The sequence below is a fragment of the Battus philenor genome, unplaced genomic scaffold (genome assembly GCF_028537555.1).
Source record: "Battus philenor isolate CCGP_79_NKW_IND1 unplaced genomic scaffold, ilBatPhil1.0.hap1 SCAF_3, whole genome shotgun sequence".
In the NCBI taxonomy this organism is placed as follows: Eukaryota; Metazoa; Arthropoda; class Insecta; order Lepidoptera; family Papilionidae; genus Battus; species Battus philenor.
Window position 1 is genome coordinate 5,399,126 of NW_027181693.1, and position 21,001 is coordinate 5,420,126.

A 21,001-nucleotide genomic window follows, 5' to 3' on the forward strand; every position below is an offset into this window, starting at 1 on the left:
TAAGGTTAAGTTTCATGGGAGCAGTCTCGATGGTATTAACATGGTTTAATGTTGCCTTCTGTGTCATATTTTGTTTATTATCAATATATAATCTCTGTTGGTTAAGATTAGGATTAACAATTAGGTTAACCAAGTTGACTGTCTGATATGAACCAGCAGGGTTACTAAAAAATAATTTTCTCATTCGTCGGTAAGTGGAACCTATTTGAGATTATTTGTGTACATTACAATACACGGGAAAGATTTCAGAAAATATGAACTCAAATTTTAAGTACAAATAATAATTTAAAAAATGCTTTGCGAATGTAATTACACATTTTTTTTAATTTTTACTTTGATTTGTTTAAAACAATTTTCACTATTGTTTTAAAACATAAAGTAAGATTCGCAAAATTAACAAAATTTACTGTTTGAAGTTAATTGAAATTAATACCAATTTGTAGCGCTGTATACAATTATAGTGTAATTCTTGTGTCAAGTGATGGTTACAATACCTTCCAGCAATGCAGCTGTAGTAAAGATTAAAAAAAAAAGTTTCGCTTTTTATTATTTATCTATATATATGAGGAAATCTGCAGAAGAGCCAGTCACCGACGCAGCTCGAAGAATTGCTCGTCAAAAGTGGCCGTAGCGAGGCATATCGCTCCTGCTACTGGCTGCCGTTGCGGCCGGAAGATTCTTTGTGGCGACTACGAGCCGGTAGACGCGGCGTGGGAAGCCTACTACCAGATGAACCGACCACATAGTCAAGGTCGCGGGCATTCGAGAATATTCCTTTCGCCAAGAAGAGGTCAGGCAAGAAGGTATTTCCATCCTCAAAGGCGTTGAGGATGCGTTCATTAAATTTCGCGCAGCGGAGGAGACAGCTAGCTTAGTATAATAATTTATACTAGAGTTTATTGCTAAAGATAATTATAATTTTTTATTTTTATGAAAATTATCTAATTCATTACTTAACTTGTTAGTAACTCTATTTTATCTATGAATTTATTTTTATTAGCGTAATGTCCGTCCGAGTTTTGTATTTAAACATACTTTTATGTATTAGTGTAAGAGATCCGAAAGGTAATAAATGATACCAAAATTATTTTCATATAATTTTATTGTTCTAATAACCATGGCGTAATAAGCTATTGCTGGTTATACAAAATTTATGCTCTACGCGGTTTCCTGTTTTTTATAACATCATATGATGCTAAAACACATAAATTATTAAAAACAATAGTACAAATTTAGTCCTCTATAGTTTAATAATTATTAATGTTTTCAATATGCATTTATTGTCAACAACGAACTACTTAACTATTTGGTAAAATAATTTATGATACAACAAAATTGCTCTAAATTATTTTTGGTAGATTACAGATATATCATGACGCTTAAAACATACACTGTTCAATGACATATACGTTGTACATTTGAAAGTCATATAAAGTTTATTTAATATCGCATAACAATCGAAAATAAAATCGCTATTTATTTAAAAATATGCAATAAACCAATGATTTATCTTCGCTTTAAATTGTGTACAGAATGGTAATTCATATAAAAACTATTATAGAAATCTGCCTTTAATTGCAACAATTGGACATACATAAACAAAATCTTGATTTATCTACGAAATCAAATCGGTAATGAGGAGATCCGTGAACAAGCGAAAGTACATAGCCCAGCGAATTGGCAAGATAGTGTCAGTAGGCAAGCCACATTGCGCGAAGAACAGATGGCTGCACGAGACTTAAGATCCTGGAGTTGAGACCATGTACCGGCACGCGCAGCGTCGGACGTCGACCACAACATTGATAGACAACCTTGTAAAGGTCCAATAGGAAATCTATGGTGGAGGTCTATGACCAGCAGCGGAACGTAATGAACGTATGGTAATTCATCTAAAAAAAATCAGTTAGTTAGAGATTTAATAAAAACAAGTAAAGCCTTTAATAACAATAATCAGACATATATAAACAAAAAAATACGAGTTCTATTTTCGTGAGTTATACTAAAATATAACATTTTATTTTTTAATCAAACATTATCAGAGATCGGATATTCTGAGGCATTACCTGAAGTTGGCTTACTGTGAAATGCGCTTTTGATAAGCATCTTGTAAATGGGCCGGTGAAATAGATAACAATGTCTAATTATACGTCTGAGACTACACCTTTAGGTAGACTCCGATAAGTTTTTTTTTTAAATAAGTCGTTAAGTTTTCTTCACACTTTGTACGGTAGTATAACAAATTTAAGAATGTCTCAGACTATCCAATCTCTGATACTAATATACGAAAGATAGAGAGAGATACATTTTATACCAACCATCAATGACTTCGATCTAAATAAATAATGGAAATATACTCCAATAAACCGTACAACAATTATGAGCAGTAATTTTTATTTATTTTATCTTCAGTCTTTGCCATAAACAAGAATTGACAATTATATATGAAACACGCTAACATATTAACTGTAAACATATAAATTACTTCAGGAATGTGTCATTTCCTGTAATAATATTCATCTTTACTATTATTCACTGTCCAAATAGAGGGCAAAGAAACATTTCCAATTTGAATTACAATATTTCCGACATCTCTGTAAGTCCCGAAACATATTCTATCTTACGATTAATATTAGCTCACACTGATTGGCTGGCTCGGATAAGTTACAATTGAAATGTTTCATAGCCAATATTTATTAAAATTTGCTCCTAAAAGATGTTTCTCTAACAGCCGTAATAAACACTTAACAAATCATTTACATTAATAATCTAACCTATTCACAAACAAAATAAATACAAGTTCCAAGAGTATAAAAGATAGTTCGAAGTATAATTAACAAATACTATACAATAAATATCCCCACTGAGTGGTACACAATGATTAATTTCGGTATGTCTTTTTTATTATAACTAGAGATCGAAAATCAGGATGCATATTCACAGAAATAATGTCTTATAATAAATAGTACTTCGTATTGTTAAAGTTCTGAGATTTAGTAAAACTTTATGTATTAAATATATAGTTTCCCACAGATCAACGCCATACTGCAGAAAATTTGCCAAATATTTTTAAAATGACCGTCATTCAAAAAAAAATTATTGAATCGTATACACCCTGTGATGTTCGGTTCTAATTCTATAAAAATTCTTTAATTATCGCTTTCATGTCAATATAAATAATCCTTTTGTACGACCGCAACCAACGATCAACAAAAGTTGATAGTACAATTGCGTGTCTTTAAAAGAAACTAACACTTTTTTATAACCGTTTACTCAAACTTCTGCTACATTTAACTTTAACCTGTACTATGTTGAAAAAAAATAGCTTTTATTTACATTTATTTAAAATCAAATTTTATTGATTGTTTAGCAAACGTGAGCCTTCCATGTACGTATATTTCTAGATTTAAAAAATGATTATAGGTAAAAACAGGAATATTTATATGATACCAATAATATGCCTTGTGTCCGATTAGTTGTAAATTCCCTTCTAAACTTAATTTAAAACGGGGCCTAAGAAACCATCTCCTTGATTTCTTAGCAAAATTTAACAGCAAATATACATCCGATTACATGACCTCTTATTATACATATGTTATTTGACTCTATCAGATTAATTGTAAATGTACCACAGATATAGCTGCAGAAATACAGCTCCTACAAAAATAGTACAAACCGGTGAAAGTACAAATATATAACAAAATTTAAAAAAATAGCGCCATCTAGCACCAAGCCATGTTACCAAATCATGTTATGTTTAAAATGAAAACTAAAAAATAGACTAATAAATTTGCTAATCTTCTTTCTGCTTCACAGGTTCCACTTCATCTGGGTTGTCGGTCATGCTTGTAGCGGTGTCCGTGCGGGACTTATCTACAGGGTACAACCTGCGAAGCACATTTATATTATCATTGTCCTTGTAATGTTAAAATTTTTGTTAAATAGTCCAGTCAAACCCATCACGTAAACCATGCGGACTAGGTTGGCTAGACCATTACACATTATCTTCTTATTGTTTGTTGCTAACATTATGATCTGCCTTTATACCGTACATGGTACATAATGTCGGTACAGTTAGCTAACAGATGCCAGATCAGTGAAGTTAAGAAATTTTTTAAATAAAGATAAATTATTACAATACATAAAATCTTCTTTTAGTACCAAGGAAGAACTCTTTGGACAAGATACCTTGTCCCCTGGGGGAAGAACAAGATCATGTGGAACTCCGTACTTTGAAGCGGTAACAGTATCTACTACGGAAAGCGTCAGGAACTTCTAGTCATATGTCACGTCAAATCCCGGGTAGAAGTTAGACTACATTACGCCTTATTATAAAAAACCCAAAATAGAGAGTTTCACGAATTCTTGTCAAATACGTCAATCTACAGGATCAGTCTTCTCCCAATCCTCCATTGGGGCATGACGCTTCGGAAGAAGTTAAAAAAAAAAACTAAAAAAAAATGCCTTGATTACAGTACGAGCCGCTTTATTGTGGATCATATAGAGCAGGTTAAATATAAGTGATAATAAGTATTACTATTTTGCATAAATTAAAAATAAATACGTCAGAAGAAGCTGGATGTAAACCACTTCCACCCGGTCGTAGTGGAAATCTATGGGGACGGTCTATGTCCAGCAGTGGAGGTCCTAAGGTTGAAATAGTGATGATATTATAAAATACAATATAGTAGTCTTACCATCGCTGATACAAGTAGACGAGGAAGACCAAGTCGTCACGGAAACAGGCAACCCGGTGGGCGGTAGGCATTGTGATAATGAACGCGAACACGTCATCGATGAATGTATTGAAAGCCTTGTACATGAAGGCGCGCCAAGGCAAAGCTGCCACCGAACGTAGACGGTAGTTAACGAACAGCTGCGGCAACATGAACAGGAATCCAAACGCATAAACCCCATTGACTATGCTATGCAAAGCCCAGGAGTACCAGCTGAAACAATATTTAATTATGAAGTTTTACATTGAAATGGTTTAATTGTTATATAAAATATCACTCTTCAACAGTTAATTTTAAATAGGCGTTTGTTAAATAGGCGATATAAACGATTATCTCAAGTTGAAGAGTACAAACAGAGTTCTTTAAGAATATAAAACTCTAACAATAAAAACTTGGACACTGTCATGAAATATATCACTTATAATGGAGCAAATTCTAAACATAGCATTTGTTATAAAGCTATGGGACATATAATCAAATAACTCATAACTCAATTTTTATCTATTAAAGTGGGCAAAAATATTTAATAACAGATTAAAAATTACGATTCTTTATAGTCTTTTAAACCATAGTTTTTTTTAAATTAGAGTTTTAGTAGCAACGAAATGTCTAAGTATCCCCTTATTCCACATTTATTTTATTTTAATTAAACATGCCTACAGCAAAATTTACTAATATTTTTTTCAGAATCTTATACCATTATACCAACTTATTGTTTGCCTATTGTAGATATACTAAATGTTGACAAATAACTAAAAAAAAAACCTTCCATAGGTCTACTAAAAACATGCTCTAAGTTGGTATTAGAAATCTTTTTTTAAGGAAACATCAACATATAATTTAGCTTACTCTGGTGTGTAGTGGAAAAACGTAATTGCTGTTACAATAACCCATGTCACATCTTTTTTATAATCTTGCTAAATAACTTGATAATTGTATAAATTTGAAAAATGAAAGGGAAACAAACCTCTTATGAGGCTCATAGACGAGTGAATATAGAGCACCGGCGACACAGAGCGGATACAACAACATGGATAGGTAGCGCATGGCCTCAGCGTCTGCCTTGGCTGTGCTCTGTTCTGCAGCGTCATCACGATGCTCGCGCCAAACGCGCACACGCAGCCAAGACACCGACATTCGAAGATGAAGAACTTTCGTCACTTTCCATAACTGAAAATTTTACATTTTGTTTATTATGACATATCATCATCTATCTCCAGTAGACATTCTGTGTGTGACATCATACATCTACTGGACATAGATTTTCAATAAGACAGTTTGCATGCATCTTGCATCCAGCATTTTCCATTATCATACATCATAAAAGAATCCAATGTAAGTGACAATTAAGCTCACACCAGCAAAGATTGTGGTAAATTTAAATAATTTCCAATTTTCCTATATAATGTGAATTACAGAGACATTTAAAAATCAATATGACATGTAACTTTGACATAGGCTCTAAAAGGTTTTAAGTAAGGTGGATTAGGAGAAGAGGGATTAAACATTTGTTTTCTTAATAATTTTTTATGCAACAATTTTTTTTTTACAAATGTTGTCCATATGACTATAATAATGATTTTTTCATTATGTTGTTACTGAAAAAGAGTATTTTTTTAACATTGTTTTTATTTTTATACTAACTATCAATACCTTACACAATTTAAATAATTCATGCAACAAGAAATATAACATATTGGTAACTTTTTTAATTTTTGAAATCATATTTCCTATAAATTAATAATTATTACTATACTTACTCAGATTTTCTTTTGATATAAAATATATCCATAAAAGACCATAAATATTCATGTTGTATTCAGTAAATAGAGTATTAAAATTGAGGAAAAAATGATAGTTACCTCAATAACAGCACTGATGCCTGCTGGAATCAGAACAAGGAGAGATGTCTGTTCATCGAGAAGGTAGAAGAAAATGACAAGCTGAGAAAAGGCTCGCCACAAAACCGTGCGTGCAGACAGTCCAGCCAAAGAACGCTTTCTTCGCCAGAATGACACATCATTTTTGAACGCAAGGAAGTCAAATAACAACTGTAAATGAAAGAATATATAATAGTTAATTATACTAATGTGGATAAAAAAATGGGCAAGTAAATTTTTTATGACATTTCATAGAAAGTAAACATGTATTGAGTGAAAACCAAAGTTATTCAATCCTATGAGCTCTCGGACCCAGTAATATCATCAACTGTTCGCCTTAACAAACTTTATGCTTAATGGCCATCCAACCAAATTAAATATGTCTTTGCTAAGGATCCCAAAAGATCACTCAAGCTGTTACTATAAAGAAGTCTAAGCTAAGCACCTTCAGCTCTTCCACTCTACAGAAAGTGTAGCAGTACATTTCAACAGGCTAAGCTTTAAGCTTTTGTGCATAACAAAACAAGTCTACATTATTTTGCGACAGTAATTGAACTACTCATAAAAACCAAGATGGAATTAAACATGCTGATGGTATGCCCGGTATGGTATACCCTTAAAGTCAATTATTTAAAAATAATGATATAATGATATTATAGTCAGAAAGTGTTTATTCAAAATTAGTATTAATACATATTAAAATAAATAATTGTTTACTGCATTTCTACAGCATTTATATTATGTGCTATAAGTAATTGGCCTCTCGCATTTCACCAATAAAAATAAACTAATTGAATCTCTTTTAGAGTAATCACTTTATAAATACCGGCTAATTGGCATTAGATGTGAAAACTTTAAATCTTTTTGCTGAAAAATTAACCTTACATTTACCCCTTTTAAAGCTTTTGTATCTATAACCAAACACCCTATATATACCTATCCCGGTAATTTTTTAATTTCATTCAATAATAGTGACACAATAAAGAAGACAAATGACAAAAAGATATATCATGTATGGACGTGATAAACACAATATCTTAGAAAGAAGATCTTAATGATTCAATTGAAAATGAATTAGCACTATCTATATAATGAAAATTTTTATACTTACATGAAAACTAGCTATTAATATGGTGGCCGATAACAAATAAAGATTAGTGTCCTCAAAAATCCCTTTAACATCATCAATATCCTTTTCACTAAATCCAAGGCTATGTAGTTGTTCCAGCGCTAAACGAACATGTAACGCCAGTCTTAGTGATCCATATGAAGCAGGTGTTACAGATACAGTTATATTTACATCAGTCATGCTATTATTCAGCAAAAGTAAATGTGACATTCTTGATTTTAAAACATTATGTATAATAATTGGTAGAAATTTACCATTACGAACTCTGGAAATAAAATTGGAACATATTACATATGTATCATACATAAATGCCAACATGGAACATCATTGGGTTAGCTCCCAAAAAACTATAAGTAGAATTATTCCTAAATTATAATCGAATGATGAATGGCGGAGCTACAATAGTAATCAAGAACAGTTTTAAACAACACATACTTTTCAGCCTTGAACACCTGTATCTCCAGGCTATGGCGGGAACACTAGATAATTAGCAAGGAACACTTGCCATTGCTACTGTTTTTGCTCGCCTCGACATAAAATTAATGATTAATTATTTACCACATGAAGATGAGATTAAAAAAAAAAACAGTTGATATTAATTCTCTCGCTGTATGTTCTGCTGAAGAACCAAACTTTTAGCCTACCTATTCAGAAAAAAATTCCTAAATAAAGTCAATGGATTTCTTCATTTTAAGGGGAATATCAGTGCTCCACACTAAGATGAAATCTTGAATCTCCATTATCAGTACAGTTTGCACAACTGCCATCTGGAGAGAAACACTGGATTTTCTGTATAACAACAAGACTGACAGTTCTTTTAGATACTTTATGGAAAAAAACCAACTTATCAATGCAACTCAAAACAGATGTTATTGAGAACAATACTCAGTATATCGTTAACCTTCAAAAGGCAGAATGGTTATCCACAAAGTCTTGATCGTAAATTAAAGATTCAAGATATTTCTGGATAAATAAAAAAAATATTTATATACAGAAAAAGCTTACACGAAAGTGGCATACAATCTGAAATCAAATACTACCAATGCTAGAGAAGAAAAGAATGGTGCCAAACCATCACTTTGGTGTCCAAGAGTGTACTATAGAGCAGATTCATGAGTGGCTATTAACCACACTCTAGAGAGAATCTCAGGGATCAGTTTTGGGCCAGATTCTGTATAAGTCACTTCTAGCTTACCTCATTCAGACAACACTGTGACTGCCACCTACGCTGATGACACAGCATTACTTTCAAGTCATAAAGACCCTAGTACAGCATCCATAAAATTACAGGAACATATAGACTAAGTTGAAACACAGTTGCAGAAGTGGAGGATAAGGGCAAGTACTACTAAATCTACATACATGATATTTACTTTAAAAAAGGGAGAGTGTCCACCAGTTAAACTAAATGAAACTATGCAACTTCACCAAATTGCCGTTAGATACCGGGAAATGCATCTTAACAAAAAATTTACTAGGAAAGATCAAATCAAAGCAAAAAGAGATTGAGGCTGGTAGGTAAGCAGTCTTCTCTAAAAGATAATAAGATACTGATTTATAAATGCATTATAGTCAGCTTGGGCATATGAGCATAAAACTCAGCAAGAGGGTCAGTAAGCCACTCTTACATTGCAATTCTCCAACACTTCCAAAACAATGCTGTGAAAGCCATAGTTAGCACTCCATGGTTTTATAAGAATACAAAAGTCTATGAATGTTTGGAAATGCTGACAGTATAAAAACAGAGTGAAAAGAAAACCTTTATGCCCTATAAACAAAGATTGAAATGTTATAAGAATACCTAGGCAAGGTCTTTAATGAACACAAAGAATAGAGTATTCCTTTTAACAAGATCAAGACTAGGTTCAATCTGAACTGAGACTATATTGTTGAATGATATCACATCATGAAAAGTGATTCATATCCAAAAACATACATCCTGATCATTATTTAATTAAATCTTTATAGATGCCAATGAGGCTGCAGATTATCTGGCCAGGAGAGCTCCAGCAAGGTAGCCTAGAGCTCTTCATAGCACTACCAATCAGTAAAGTCAGATCTCTCTTATCAGAACCAACTAAGAGACAACACAGTGAGCCTCAGAGATTGCCAGCAACATCAATTGAGGTTTCTCGTGGAGTTAAGTAGGGCTAACCCTAATACAAAATGAGTGCAGTGCCACTTGGATACAGAAACTGGCCTACGGAAACAAAATGAAACAAGACACTGAGGAATATATTGATAAACTTCTTTAAATATTAATGTAATTAAATTGTAGATAACTATTACTCACTTAGTAATTTCTACCATTTATGTCATTCTAACTTTTGCCTATAATAAGAAGCACATACTATATAAATTAGTTATTTATAATAAACAAAAATACCTCAAATAAGGCAGCAACTCAGGTGGTATTTTAGAAGGAAGACTTAATTTATCTGTCAAAACAGACAATGGGACTAAAGTAGATATATGTGAAAATGGTTTTATACTTCTTTTAACAGACTTTTCAGAATCCACCTGAAACATAATTATTTAATAAGTTCTTATAACTAAGTCTAGAAAGACAACCAAATAATACTTATTTATATATACAAATAACATAATTTTTTTAAACATAATTTTTTGATTACTTGTATTAATATTGATAAAAATACTCTTAAAATTAGCACGACTATTTGATTATTTTTAAAAGAATTTTGAAAATGATCAAATAGTCGTAAATGTACAAAAATACAATATACAAAAATGGTCATTAAATATACATAAAATAAAACAAGTTTATTAAAACTTACATTTTGTTTTAGGAGATTAAATGTCTCGGCCTGTGGTTCCACATAAGTTATAATTGGAAGAGTGTGCATCGATTCGGTTTCACGAAGCTCACTGAAGTCTTTATATAAGCGGCTTTCATCTAACAGGACTGCATGCATGTATAATGTGCCATTATTGCGAGTTCTTCGTGGTACTTTAAGATTAACGTCTCTAATAAATATGATAATCAATTAAATAATTACGTAGATTAATGGATTAAATTAATTGAATATTATTTACTAACATAGTGCTGGAGCTGCGGTAGTCAATTTTTAATGAAGTATGAACTTTTGACACAGATTCTGCTGACGATCCATCCAAACGAGGAAATTGCTTTACAGATGTAAATAAAACTAAATGCTGTATAGGATTAGATATCAAATAAGATGAAAAACATCTTTCGCCACGACTGCACTCCGGCGGTATAAAAATTTCGGCTAAAGTCCATATTGTATGAATAATATACAATGCTAACAATAAAGAGAGAATAAAACTAAGAGATAAATACTGCATAGTGAGTAGTGTAACTACAATAGTGCTTTACAATTATCTTTTAATTTAACGAAAATGGTCTGTTGGTTGTGCCAGTGTGACATATCATTGACCAATGAAAATTTAATGTTTTTAACAGCTAATAAAGGAAAATGACATTGACATTCGCTTACGTAAATAAATACAGTACAAAGAGAAACACATATGTAAAAACACAGGAATCGTAAATATAATCAACAGTTAATGTTTATTGCCTAGTTACTTATGGTAGAAAAGATAACATTATTATGCGTTTGAATATCTTTATTATAAATATTTACACTTAAATTTGAAAGAGTATTTTTGGTTTGGTAAGAAATATATTTTAAACTTTCTCCTACTTTTATGTTTAATTATTAACAAAGGTACAAAAACTTTTAATTATAAACGGTAAACATTATTTTATTATTTGATTTTTTGTTTGAGGCAACATGTCTAATTTACATGGGCGACCGAACAGGGACGTAATAAATCGGTGTCGCCTAGGAAATAATATTGATGTTTAAACTGTAAATACATTCTATAGGTACGTTACATTGCTTTTTTTGTTGATGGTGAAAATAATCGTACAAATGATGAATTAATTACAAAGTGCATGTGGCAGTGTTTTGACAGATGACATAGGTGTTGATATTTTGTTTATATTTCAGGATGGCCCATAATCTAGTAATCAGTTGGAGATAAATGTTACAACTGTTCCATTAAAAAATGACTCCAAATCAATGTCAAATCTACCCAGCCTTTATTGGTCATGAACACTAAAGACTTGCGGACTGACTCTGCTCTGGGTGCACGTATCAACGATGGCAGCACAAAGTACGCCCAGAGCGGCAATTCGCTTCAATACAAATCAAATAAACCATATCAAGATATCGGAACAAACTCATTGGCCAAAGTGGATGTACAGACCTCGCGGCCGTGTGCGATAATAGGTCCAGATCGTATATTGCCGTCTCCGAATTGCAATGATGGGTTTGTAAAAAAAACTTTACCTGAATCTTGGCCTTGCCCCGATAATGTATATCGTCAGCCTCCAGACTATCCACAAAAGATGTCTGAATTCCAACCAACTCGTAACATATCACCTAGACAGACATTTCAAGAAAATATGCAGAGAATCATGGTAACACCATACAGTTCTGTGAAGAAAAGTGACGATCCTAACTTTCCTGTGGACCATAGTGCAACAATGCTAAAAAATGTGAAGTTAAATATACCTCCAGAAGCTAAGTATTGTGAAGTGCCTTATGCAATCAACTCTACAATTAATGATCAGAAAAATGTAAGAATTTCAGAAATTTCGGGATCTAACGGGAATCCAGTAGTTTCTCGAAATACACCACATGGATGGGTGCCTAATAATATCAATATTCGACCTTTAAGATCCTATGGTCCAGAACTCTACCAGTATCCCGATTACCCTAGTTGTGCTGGTCCCAGACCTATGCCAATGATTAGACCTCACCGGACAGTTCATGATGAGCCCAATCGAATGTATCCAGAACAATATTATCAAGATGCCAATGTTCGTTTTAGGCCGTATCCACTGACAAAGGGTAGGCACCCTCATGGCAGGTACGATTATGTTAGTAGTTATTCAAACACATTCCATTCTAACCCAACATTTCCACCTCATGCATTTGATCCTCAAAAATCAGTGTCTTCTCATTCCTATCCTCTGTATCCCCAAGTCCCGCTTAAATACATTGATAGAAGAATGGGAGAACCTTTAATAGATAGATACCAAAGGGCTAGTCCTCACACAAACCTAAATGTTCCATATCGCAGTCCAATAATTCATCCTGCCTATACACTACAACCAAATTGTATACAAAACAATATGTTTCCTTATCCATCTGACAACTCTCAAAAATCAGGAATTCCAAACAAACTTTCTTATAGTAGCAACAATAAACTGTATGTCGATTATGAGGTTTCCCAGCACAAAAAAAATCACATTCCAGAAAATATGTATTCAAATGATGCTAATCATCCAAACTCTATGAAAGGTGAAGTTTTGTGCTCTAATTACCCACAAGTTGGCATGCATGGATTACCTCAGTACCCCCTTTATCGTAAAGAAAATATTGCAATTAAAAACTTTGAATATGTACCACACCTTAGGAATTTAGATCCATCAATAAATTATCATAATCCTTTATTAAGACACCCCATACATTTCTCTCCAAATACTATGGCCATATCGCCATCAGATTCTAATACTAGCAATGATACCACACAAACGCACACAACTCAAGAAGATGGAGGTTATGTAAGCCAATCTTCAACAAATAGTGGGAGAAGTGTAGATTTCCATATTAGTGGATACTCTAATGAGCAACACTTATACAGGTCACCTGATTATAAATATGGATTTTTCCCTAGAAATATTACTACACAAATACCTGAAAGCAATAAAAGTTCTAAAGTAAAGAAGGGCTTGGATGTAAGACAGTTTTTACAAATGTGGAATGAAGGAGATGATGAATCAAGTGAGCAGAATAAAGATGACAGCATACCAAAAGCTTGTAGTGACTTAAACAGTTTACCTAGTCAATATGAGAGTGCTAACAAACAAGAGCAGCTTTATGTACTGGGGCTGGTGAATGTACCAAGTGAGGAACTGGACAAATATGAGCACATACAAAAAATTTCAAAACTACCAGAAAATATTAAAGGTTATAATAACATTGAGCTTCTTACCCAATTTGAGGAAGCAATAGAATCATCCAATACAAGGATGTTCAACAAAGCTCAAAAAGAATATCATGCATCTAACAAAAGCACAATGCCAAAGCATCAAATCAATACTTCACCTCGACCTGTATCACCTCTAGATGTTGAAGCAAAAATAAGCCAGTCAGTTATTCATAAAGATGTAGGATGTAATTTTGAAATAAAACCATGCAGTCCAAAAATGTTGAATGCAGAAATTGCTACACCCGTTCAAAATATTTTAGATGAAAGAATAATAGAAAAAGTATCTAATCCCATAGCTGTGAATCCTATTATTTTACACAAAGGAGAAAAAATTAATAATGAGAAAAGTAATTTTAATAATCTACAAAACCTTCATAGTGACAATTCCTTAAAAGATACTGGTATAATAACTAGTTGTAAAATGGAAAACAATAACTCCATTAATCTTATAAAACAAAATTATAGTTTACAAGACTTGGAATACAATTCAAGTGTATGTTTAGCTTCTTTGCCTCGATTAGATAATGACATAGAATTAAATTTTCCTGAAATCAATCAGCAGTTTATTAGTGCAAATAAAATAGAGTCAGTAATGGCTGCAACTGCTATAAAAGATTTGCCTATTTTAAGTTCAGATCAGATAGATAACAGTAAAGACACAATAAATGGGCAATCAAGTGAACAGCCTACTCCCAATGTTGAAGCTGACAAAGAATTTACAAAATTAAGTAAATATCGAAAAAGAAAGAGTAACATAGAGCAAAGAGAGAATCAGTCAGATACTTCAACTAAAACACAATTACGAACTGACAGTGTTATAATTAAAAATCCAGATATGATTAAAGCTAATGATATAATTGTTGAGGTCTCAAATATTAAATTCACTAATAAAAATTCAGATGAAGATGTATGTCCTAGTAAAGAAAATGATGATCATGACAATATAACAGCTGAAACGATATCCAAGACAGAATTACTAAACCAAAGTCAAAGTGAAGAACATAATTGTAACAATCTAAAAAATATTGGTGACATTCAAAAGGAAAAACGTAACATACTTGTTGACACCGAGAATGCCATAGATTTTAGTTTAAGCAAAAGTGATAATGAAACAGTTAAAATTTGCACTCTTGAAGAAAAGACTGTCGATGAATCATTGCTTAATTTAATTGAAGAAGATACAACATCCAGGACATATTGCAAGCCTAAGTTATTTACATTTACTCCCCATGGCATACCTAATGATGCATTGAAACTAAACGAAACTAATACAAACACCATGAAAGTCAATAACGATTGCTCAAATACTCACAATCAGAATTGTAATTCCATAAATACTGCAATAAAATTAGATTATGTAGATAAATTAGAAAATGAGAAAAATTGTAATCTTACATTGTCACAGAGAGAATTTTGTGATATGGATAATACAATTTTAAGTAGTACATTAAATCAAAGTGTTGTTATTTCTGAAGAAGTAAATAGTGAAATAAATTTACTTTCTACCGTACCACACAGTTCACAAGACGCAACTTACTCTAATATTGAAGATATTACACTCGGTTTTAGTTCATTAAAAGAATGTTCAGAACAGCTTGAAAAGGATACAAACATAGATTCAATAAACAAAATAAATGAAGAAAATCGTCTAAGCAAAGAAGAGGCTTTTAAAAATAATATTTTTAAGGACATTCCTCGAAAAATGTATGATAAAGAACTAGGTAGCGTATCTACAGTCTCCCCAAAAAACATTTCGGTTACACCAGGTCTCGAATACCAACATAATGATGAAAATGCATGCAATAACATAGAGTTTGACTTTGAAGATCTACCAAAAAACATTGTTGACCGTGATGCAAAGTTACCAAATGCACAAAATATAAGTAGTGACAAAGTAAGTGAAGATACGGTTACTCACCAAAAAATATTTTCGAAGAAAAAAAATTTTAGTTTCAACAAACGTTTACTTTCACATGTAGTCCAAAATCTTATTATATGCAGTGAGGGAAATTTAAAACCTAAAGTTGAAGATTGGGTAAATTATGAAAATAATATTTCATGTCCTGCTAACTGTTCCAGTATTTATTTGCATGAGGATAAAGTTGATACTTTAAAATTAGAAGCATTAATATCTGATACAGATAAAGAAGCTATTGGACAATCGGAGAGTGTTAGTGTTGTATGTACAAATAATAAGAGTTTGATTTCCATAAGTGATGCAATTAACTTTGATAATTTATTTGAATTTAATCCAAATTCAGACACTAGTGAACATTCTGATAACAAACATGATGTGAGGGATATAACGCATACAGAATCCAAAATATTTAGTGAAGATTCTAATCAAAAAGCAATCAGTCCAGGGCAATCAGATTCAAAAGAGTTAAATTGCTTAGGAGAAGTAAAAGATGCCTTAACAATTGATACACAATGTCAACAAAACTCAAAAAATACCGTTTATGAAGATACAACTTTAAATTTAACGGAAATTGAATTAAGTAATATCGATGAAGTTAAGTCTCACTGTAGAATAGAAGAGGAAACTTTAAGTAAACTAGAAAAACCATTTAATAACCGCCGCCATTTGAAACGATCTCTTTCCGATTCTGCTCTAAATATCTACTGTGATGATGATAAAAAGATATTAAATTCACAAAATTTTTATGCGATTCCTAAAAAACGTAAAAAGATTAACCCCTGTGAAATGATGGAACCTAATTTAATTTCAGAAAATTTTTGCAATATCGTACAAACTAATCGAAGGAACTCAGTTTCAACGTTATATGATGAAGAAAATGTTTCGTTTTGTATCCTTATTGACAACTCTTGTGTTTTAACTGAAGAAAATGGCGAATCGGATAAAATTTGTTTAGCGGAAATATCTGAAAATGTATATGATGATTCAAAAAATAACTGCACTCTTATAACGGAAAACATCCTTCTTACGGATGAAGTTTCTGATTACCTATCAAGCCCATTAAGTGAAGTTAAAAATACTAATATAAATGATCGTAATGAAAAACTTGTCAGCGATTTCGCAAATAAATATGACGCTGATCAACACACTGAAGATAAAACTTTCGAAGAAACTTGGATCGAAGATGTTGCCTGTATAGAAACGGTATTCAGTGATGACATTGTAGAAGATATCGTACTGGATTCCCCATCCTCGCCAAAAGTATCTAATCTAAACGAGAATGGAAATTGTGACAGGAATGATCCGTTCATTTACAGTGATAGTGAACACATTGAGAAAATAAAGTATATTTATGGTAATAGTGATGCGGAACTCGTGGAAACTTTATATAAAACACCGCATAAGGACGTTAACAAAACTCTTAACCGTAGGGAATCACAGTGTTCAGATGAAAGCAACCATCGGTATTACGACGACGATGCGTTAGAAAAACTACTGTCGGAATCAAATGATAAAGACGAATTGATATCTAATAGTCGCAACTATTTCAAGGATAGTGTTTCAAACACTTTAAAATCTTTGTGTAATAAAAATAATACTGAAAAATTTGAATTGGATCTTACTTCTGATAATACAAGATACGATGAAGAGTATTTCAAAAGGGGCTCTGATGTAAATGGATATAATTCATCCGAAAATACTACATTAACCCAATATGACATTGTACATTCATGTGAATCTACCTTTGATTATCTCATACCATACAGAGGAGAAAATGGTAGTCCAAAATATTTAAGTTCTAGCTCACCTGAAGTATCGTCCACTACTTCCGAAGAAAAAAGTTGCGGTATTTTATTAAAAATTACAAACTGTAATGGATCCATATCTTCACAAATAAATGAATTTAGTTCAAAGAGTACAAGCAAATTAGATTGTGAAAGCAACGTACCATCAAAATCATCTAGTCTATCTATAAAACGACCGCTTATTACAAAGGCTGCACAAAAATACATTCCACCGATAAAAGAATCAGTAGGCGACCTAAAAGTAAAACTCCCTCTCCCTCAACAGAGTTTAAATAAATTAAAAATACTAAAGATTTCCAAAGATAAACCAAAACTTGATAAACCTCCTTATAAAAATCACAATTCACATAAATACCATTTTCCAAAGAAAACTAAACCAAAATTTGAAGATGTTCTTAAAAGTATCGACGAGATTCAAATTAAAATGCATAAAGAGAAAAGTAAAAAACAAAAGCACTCTATTCCTAAAGTAGTTATTAAAAAAAATGAAAATGGTGCTCACTATGCAAGCACTTCAAATGATACAGATTCCTATAATCCAGATTTAACAGGTAGAAAATGGCAACCGTGGGTATTTATAGAAAAAAACCATTTCGTTGATAAAATGGCCCTAAGCAATAAAATTAAAGCTATATTTAATCACAGAAAGAATACTTATGTGTTAGCGGAAAAATTCCGTAAATATAAATCAATTAATAATGCAAAATTTGTTATAACACAACCAAAACTAGAAGATGTGTCATCAGGGAAGTTAAAATATACAATAAGATTGAAGCATAATTACTAGAGTATATTTTGTAAAAATCTTTTTGTTCAATAGAACTGAAGTATTCCTGACTTAGCCATACTGGCTAGCTATGTAGACATCCCACCACACTATAAAATGTTTATTTTTATATATATACATAGCTCCCCTTCTATTTCATGTGTTAGTTATAGATTCCATAACCATCTTAATGTCAACCTGACACAGCATTGAAGCCAAAATTTAATTGTGATTTTACAAAGAAATATTTAGGTACTATGGTGTACTTTATTTATAGAGTAATCTTATCAGATCTGTTTTTTGTTATAACATTTCAAAGTTTATCTCTAGTTTTCTTTGACCATTCCAAAGCTATTAGTTAGATACTATTTACATTTACGTGTTGCAGTTAATTTTCGAGATGTTTAATAATAAAAAAATAACGACGTTGTTGATATATAAAATAAATTATTTAAGTTTTTCGTGATCTTCGTGAATTCATAGTTATGTTAAATGACTTCAACACCTTATAGCGTAAGATATTAAATTGATATTTATATTAGAGCACCAAATTAGTAGTAATCTACAAGGTATGTATATTATTTAAGAAGTAAACACGGGATCACTTTTAGACATCTTAGAATACACAGTTTCCTTTATTACCTTATGCAGTAAGGACAGTTTAATTGTTATTGGATAAGTTGTTATTATGATCGTGTGACTTGTTAGCGGTCAAACATTGCTCACCTAAGTTTTAAGCACATTTAGTTTAAGAATAGAATGTACTAATAATTATTTAGTATAAAAGTACAAAGAGTGCACTATATTTATTGTAAAGTGACGCTTTTTAATAACTATATATTTATAAATATATATACATACATTAATATATGTATATGTTTTAAAAGTGTCGCTATGATTAAAAGAAATGTCATTAATACTCAAAGTAGTTACATCTGTTTACAACAGTCAGAAACTTGCGTCATTCCATGTTTTTCGCTTTCGCCTGCTTGTATTTTTATTTGCAATATTGCCAAAGTAAGGATGTAACTACCTCTGCTTGTAAATAAACAGAAGTGCCTCAGATTTTACAAAAAAAATAATAATAATCAAAACGTATGCATTTTGCTAATATACCTTTTGAAAAATGTACCTTACAGTGCCTTCAAAATTAACGGTTTGTAAAAATTTATTAAATCTTTGGACTTTTTTTGTATTACGCAATACAAATCAATGTTATTGGTAGTATGATTATTGTTAAAAACTGATGTTGATTTGTTCCTAATTATTCAAAGGTGTTTTCGGGTTTTCAAAAAAAAACTAAGTTAAACCATTTTGCTATTCACTCATACATGGTTTTTGTTGAAGTCGCCTTAAACGTTAATGATACAGTCAGATGACTCTCGATTATACGTACTTTACGTTTTTGTTTTCCTGGTTTATTTATGTTTATTTTTATTTAAATATCGGTGAAAACTGTAAACCGATGACAACCGATTAAAGAAGTTAAGATCTTTTAATATTATATTGATTCAAAAGATTATTATTAAAACCATGGATGTGTGAAAAGATTTAACGATGAATAACAATTGAAAGTAAAAGAGACCGTATAAGATCTCCAGTGCATTAGTTTTAGTATGGGCTTCGTGCAAGTAGCAACTGCTGCCTCTATAGAAGTTATTGTTTTCAGAGAGATGTTTTTATTTGGAAAGCATTTAATGATCTCACACTAATAGCAATTCCCGTTTAATTTTGTGCATGTTCGTGCCTAAATCATGTAACTATAAATACACTATTTTTATACTGTATACAGGGTGTTGATTTAATAAACCAAAAATGTGCTTTTATCTTTTAGCGAATGTTGCCTTCGTAGATAAATGTTAAGAATAGTTGCTAAGTTAAATATATTTACTTGAACCGTATCCTATGCAAGTGTGAATGGATTGTGGACTGTTTATTTATTAAAGATAGATTATATTATATTGTTAAGGGGGTTTATCGTAAGAATAAGTTTAATAGAATTTTTAAATGTACAAAGGTATTATTTTACCTAGATCGTGTAAAGAGCGATTCATTGATTACACCATACAGATATATATAATTATAATATTGTATAAAGTCCAAATAATACAACAAAATTATGGCATGTTCATAAATTGAACCTCAAGAGAAATAACCTCAAGAGAAATCTCTTATTACTTAAGGGATTTGTACTTGATGCAACGCGTTATTCCGATGTTTATATTGCTAGACTTAATTTATTCAACATGCCATACTTTGAGGCTTTACTCGTTTGAAATATTTTTTTGCATATGTAGTTTTTTTTTGTTAATTTCACTTTGTGTTTTTGAACATCATGAATGATTGTTACGCACTGTTGATTGGTTTGTTAAGTTTAGTTTTTTTGCACATCGTTGGCCATTCTTATAATATAAATAATTAATATTTTACTGCGGTTAAAAGCACCATTTAGTTAAGGGTTATGGAGTAATTTATGTTATAATTGATATATATTTTTTCGTCGTTTAACGTTAATGCATATCTTTTATGCCAGTAACGCACGTGATAGTGTTTCGTGATAGACATAATGTATAATAAATGTCAACCACACGTTCTAAATATTTTATTGCTATATCGTATTGTAAACAGTGCAGTGTGTTTAATTAATTAAAAAAAATATTTTAAAGGGTATATTGTTTTTGAGTGGTAACTAGTTTTGAGAAATGTTCTAAAATGACCAAATAAA

The 21,001-nt window shown here is 31.6% G+C and overlaps 2 protein-coding genes across 3 annotated transcripts; one reads left to right on the plus strand and one right to left on the minus strand.

Annotated features, from left to right (window-relative positions):
• Positions 1–1,414: 1,414 nt before the first annotated feature.
• Positions 1,415–11,149, minus strand: LOC137926511 (lipid scramblase CLPTM1L). Of its 2 annotated transcripts, none has more exons than XM_068770129.1 (8): positions 10,801–11,149; positions 10,538–10,727; positions 10,129–10,262; positions 7,725–8,007; positions 6,596–6,784; positions 5,701–5,903; positions 4,695–4,946; positions 1,415–3,884 (listed from the first exon to the last, which is right to left on the minus strand). In XM_068770129.1, the coding sequence occupies exons 1-8, from the start codon at positions 11,067–11,069 to the stop codon at positions 3,791–3,793; spliced, it is 1,614 nt and encodes a 537-aa protein (XP_068626230.1). In that variant the 5' UTR covers positions 11,070–11,149; the 3' UTR covers positions 1,415–3,790. The 2 variants fall into 2 exon arrangements, with proteins under 2 accessions (XP_068626230.1, XP_068626231.1); XM_068770130.1 differs by having other exon boundaries at positions 10,538–10,710; positions 10,801–10,845.
• A 389-nt stretch (positions 11,150–11,538) lies between these two features.
• LOC137926494 (putative leucine-rich repeat-containing protein DDB_G0290503) lies at positions 11,539–20,988 on the plus strand. Its single transcript, XM_068770103.1, has 2 exons — positions 11,539–11,613; positions 11,738–20,988. The coding sequence occupies exon 2, from the start codon at positions 11,839–11,841 to the stop codon at positions 18,295–18,297; it is 6,459 nt and encodes a 2,152-aa protein (XP_068626204.1). The 5' UTR covers positions 11,539–11,613; positions 11,738–11,838; the 3' UTR covers positions 18,298–20,988.
• The last annotated feature ends 13 nt before the right edge of the window (positions 20,989–21,001 follow it).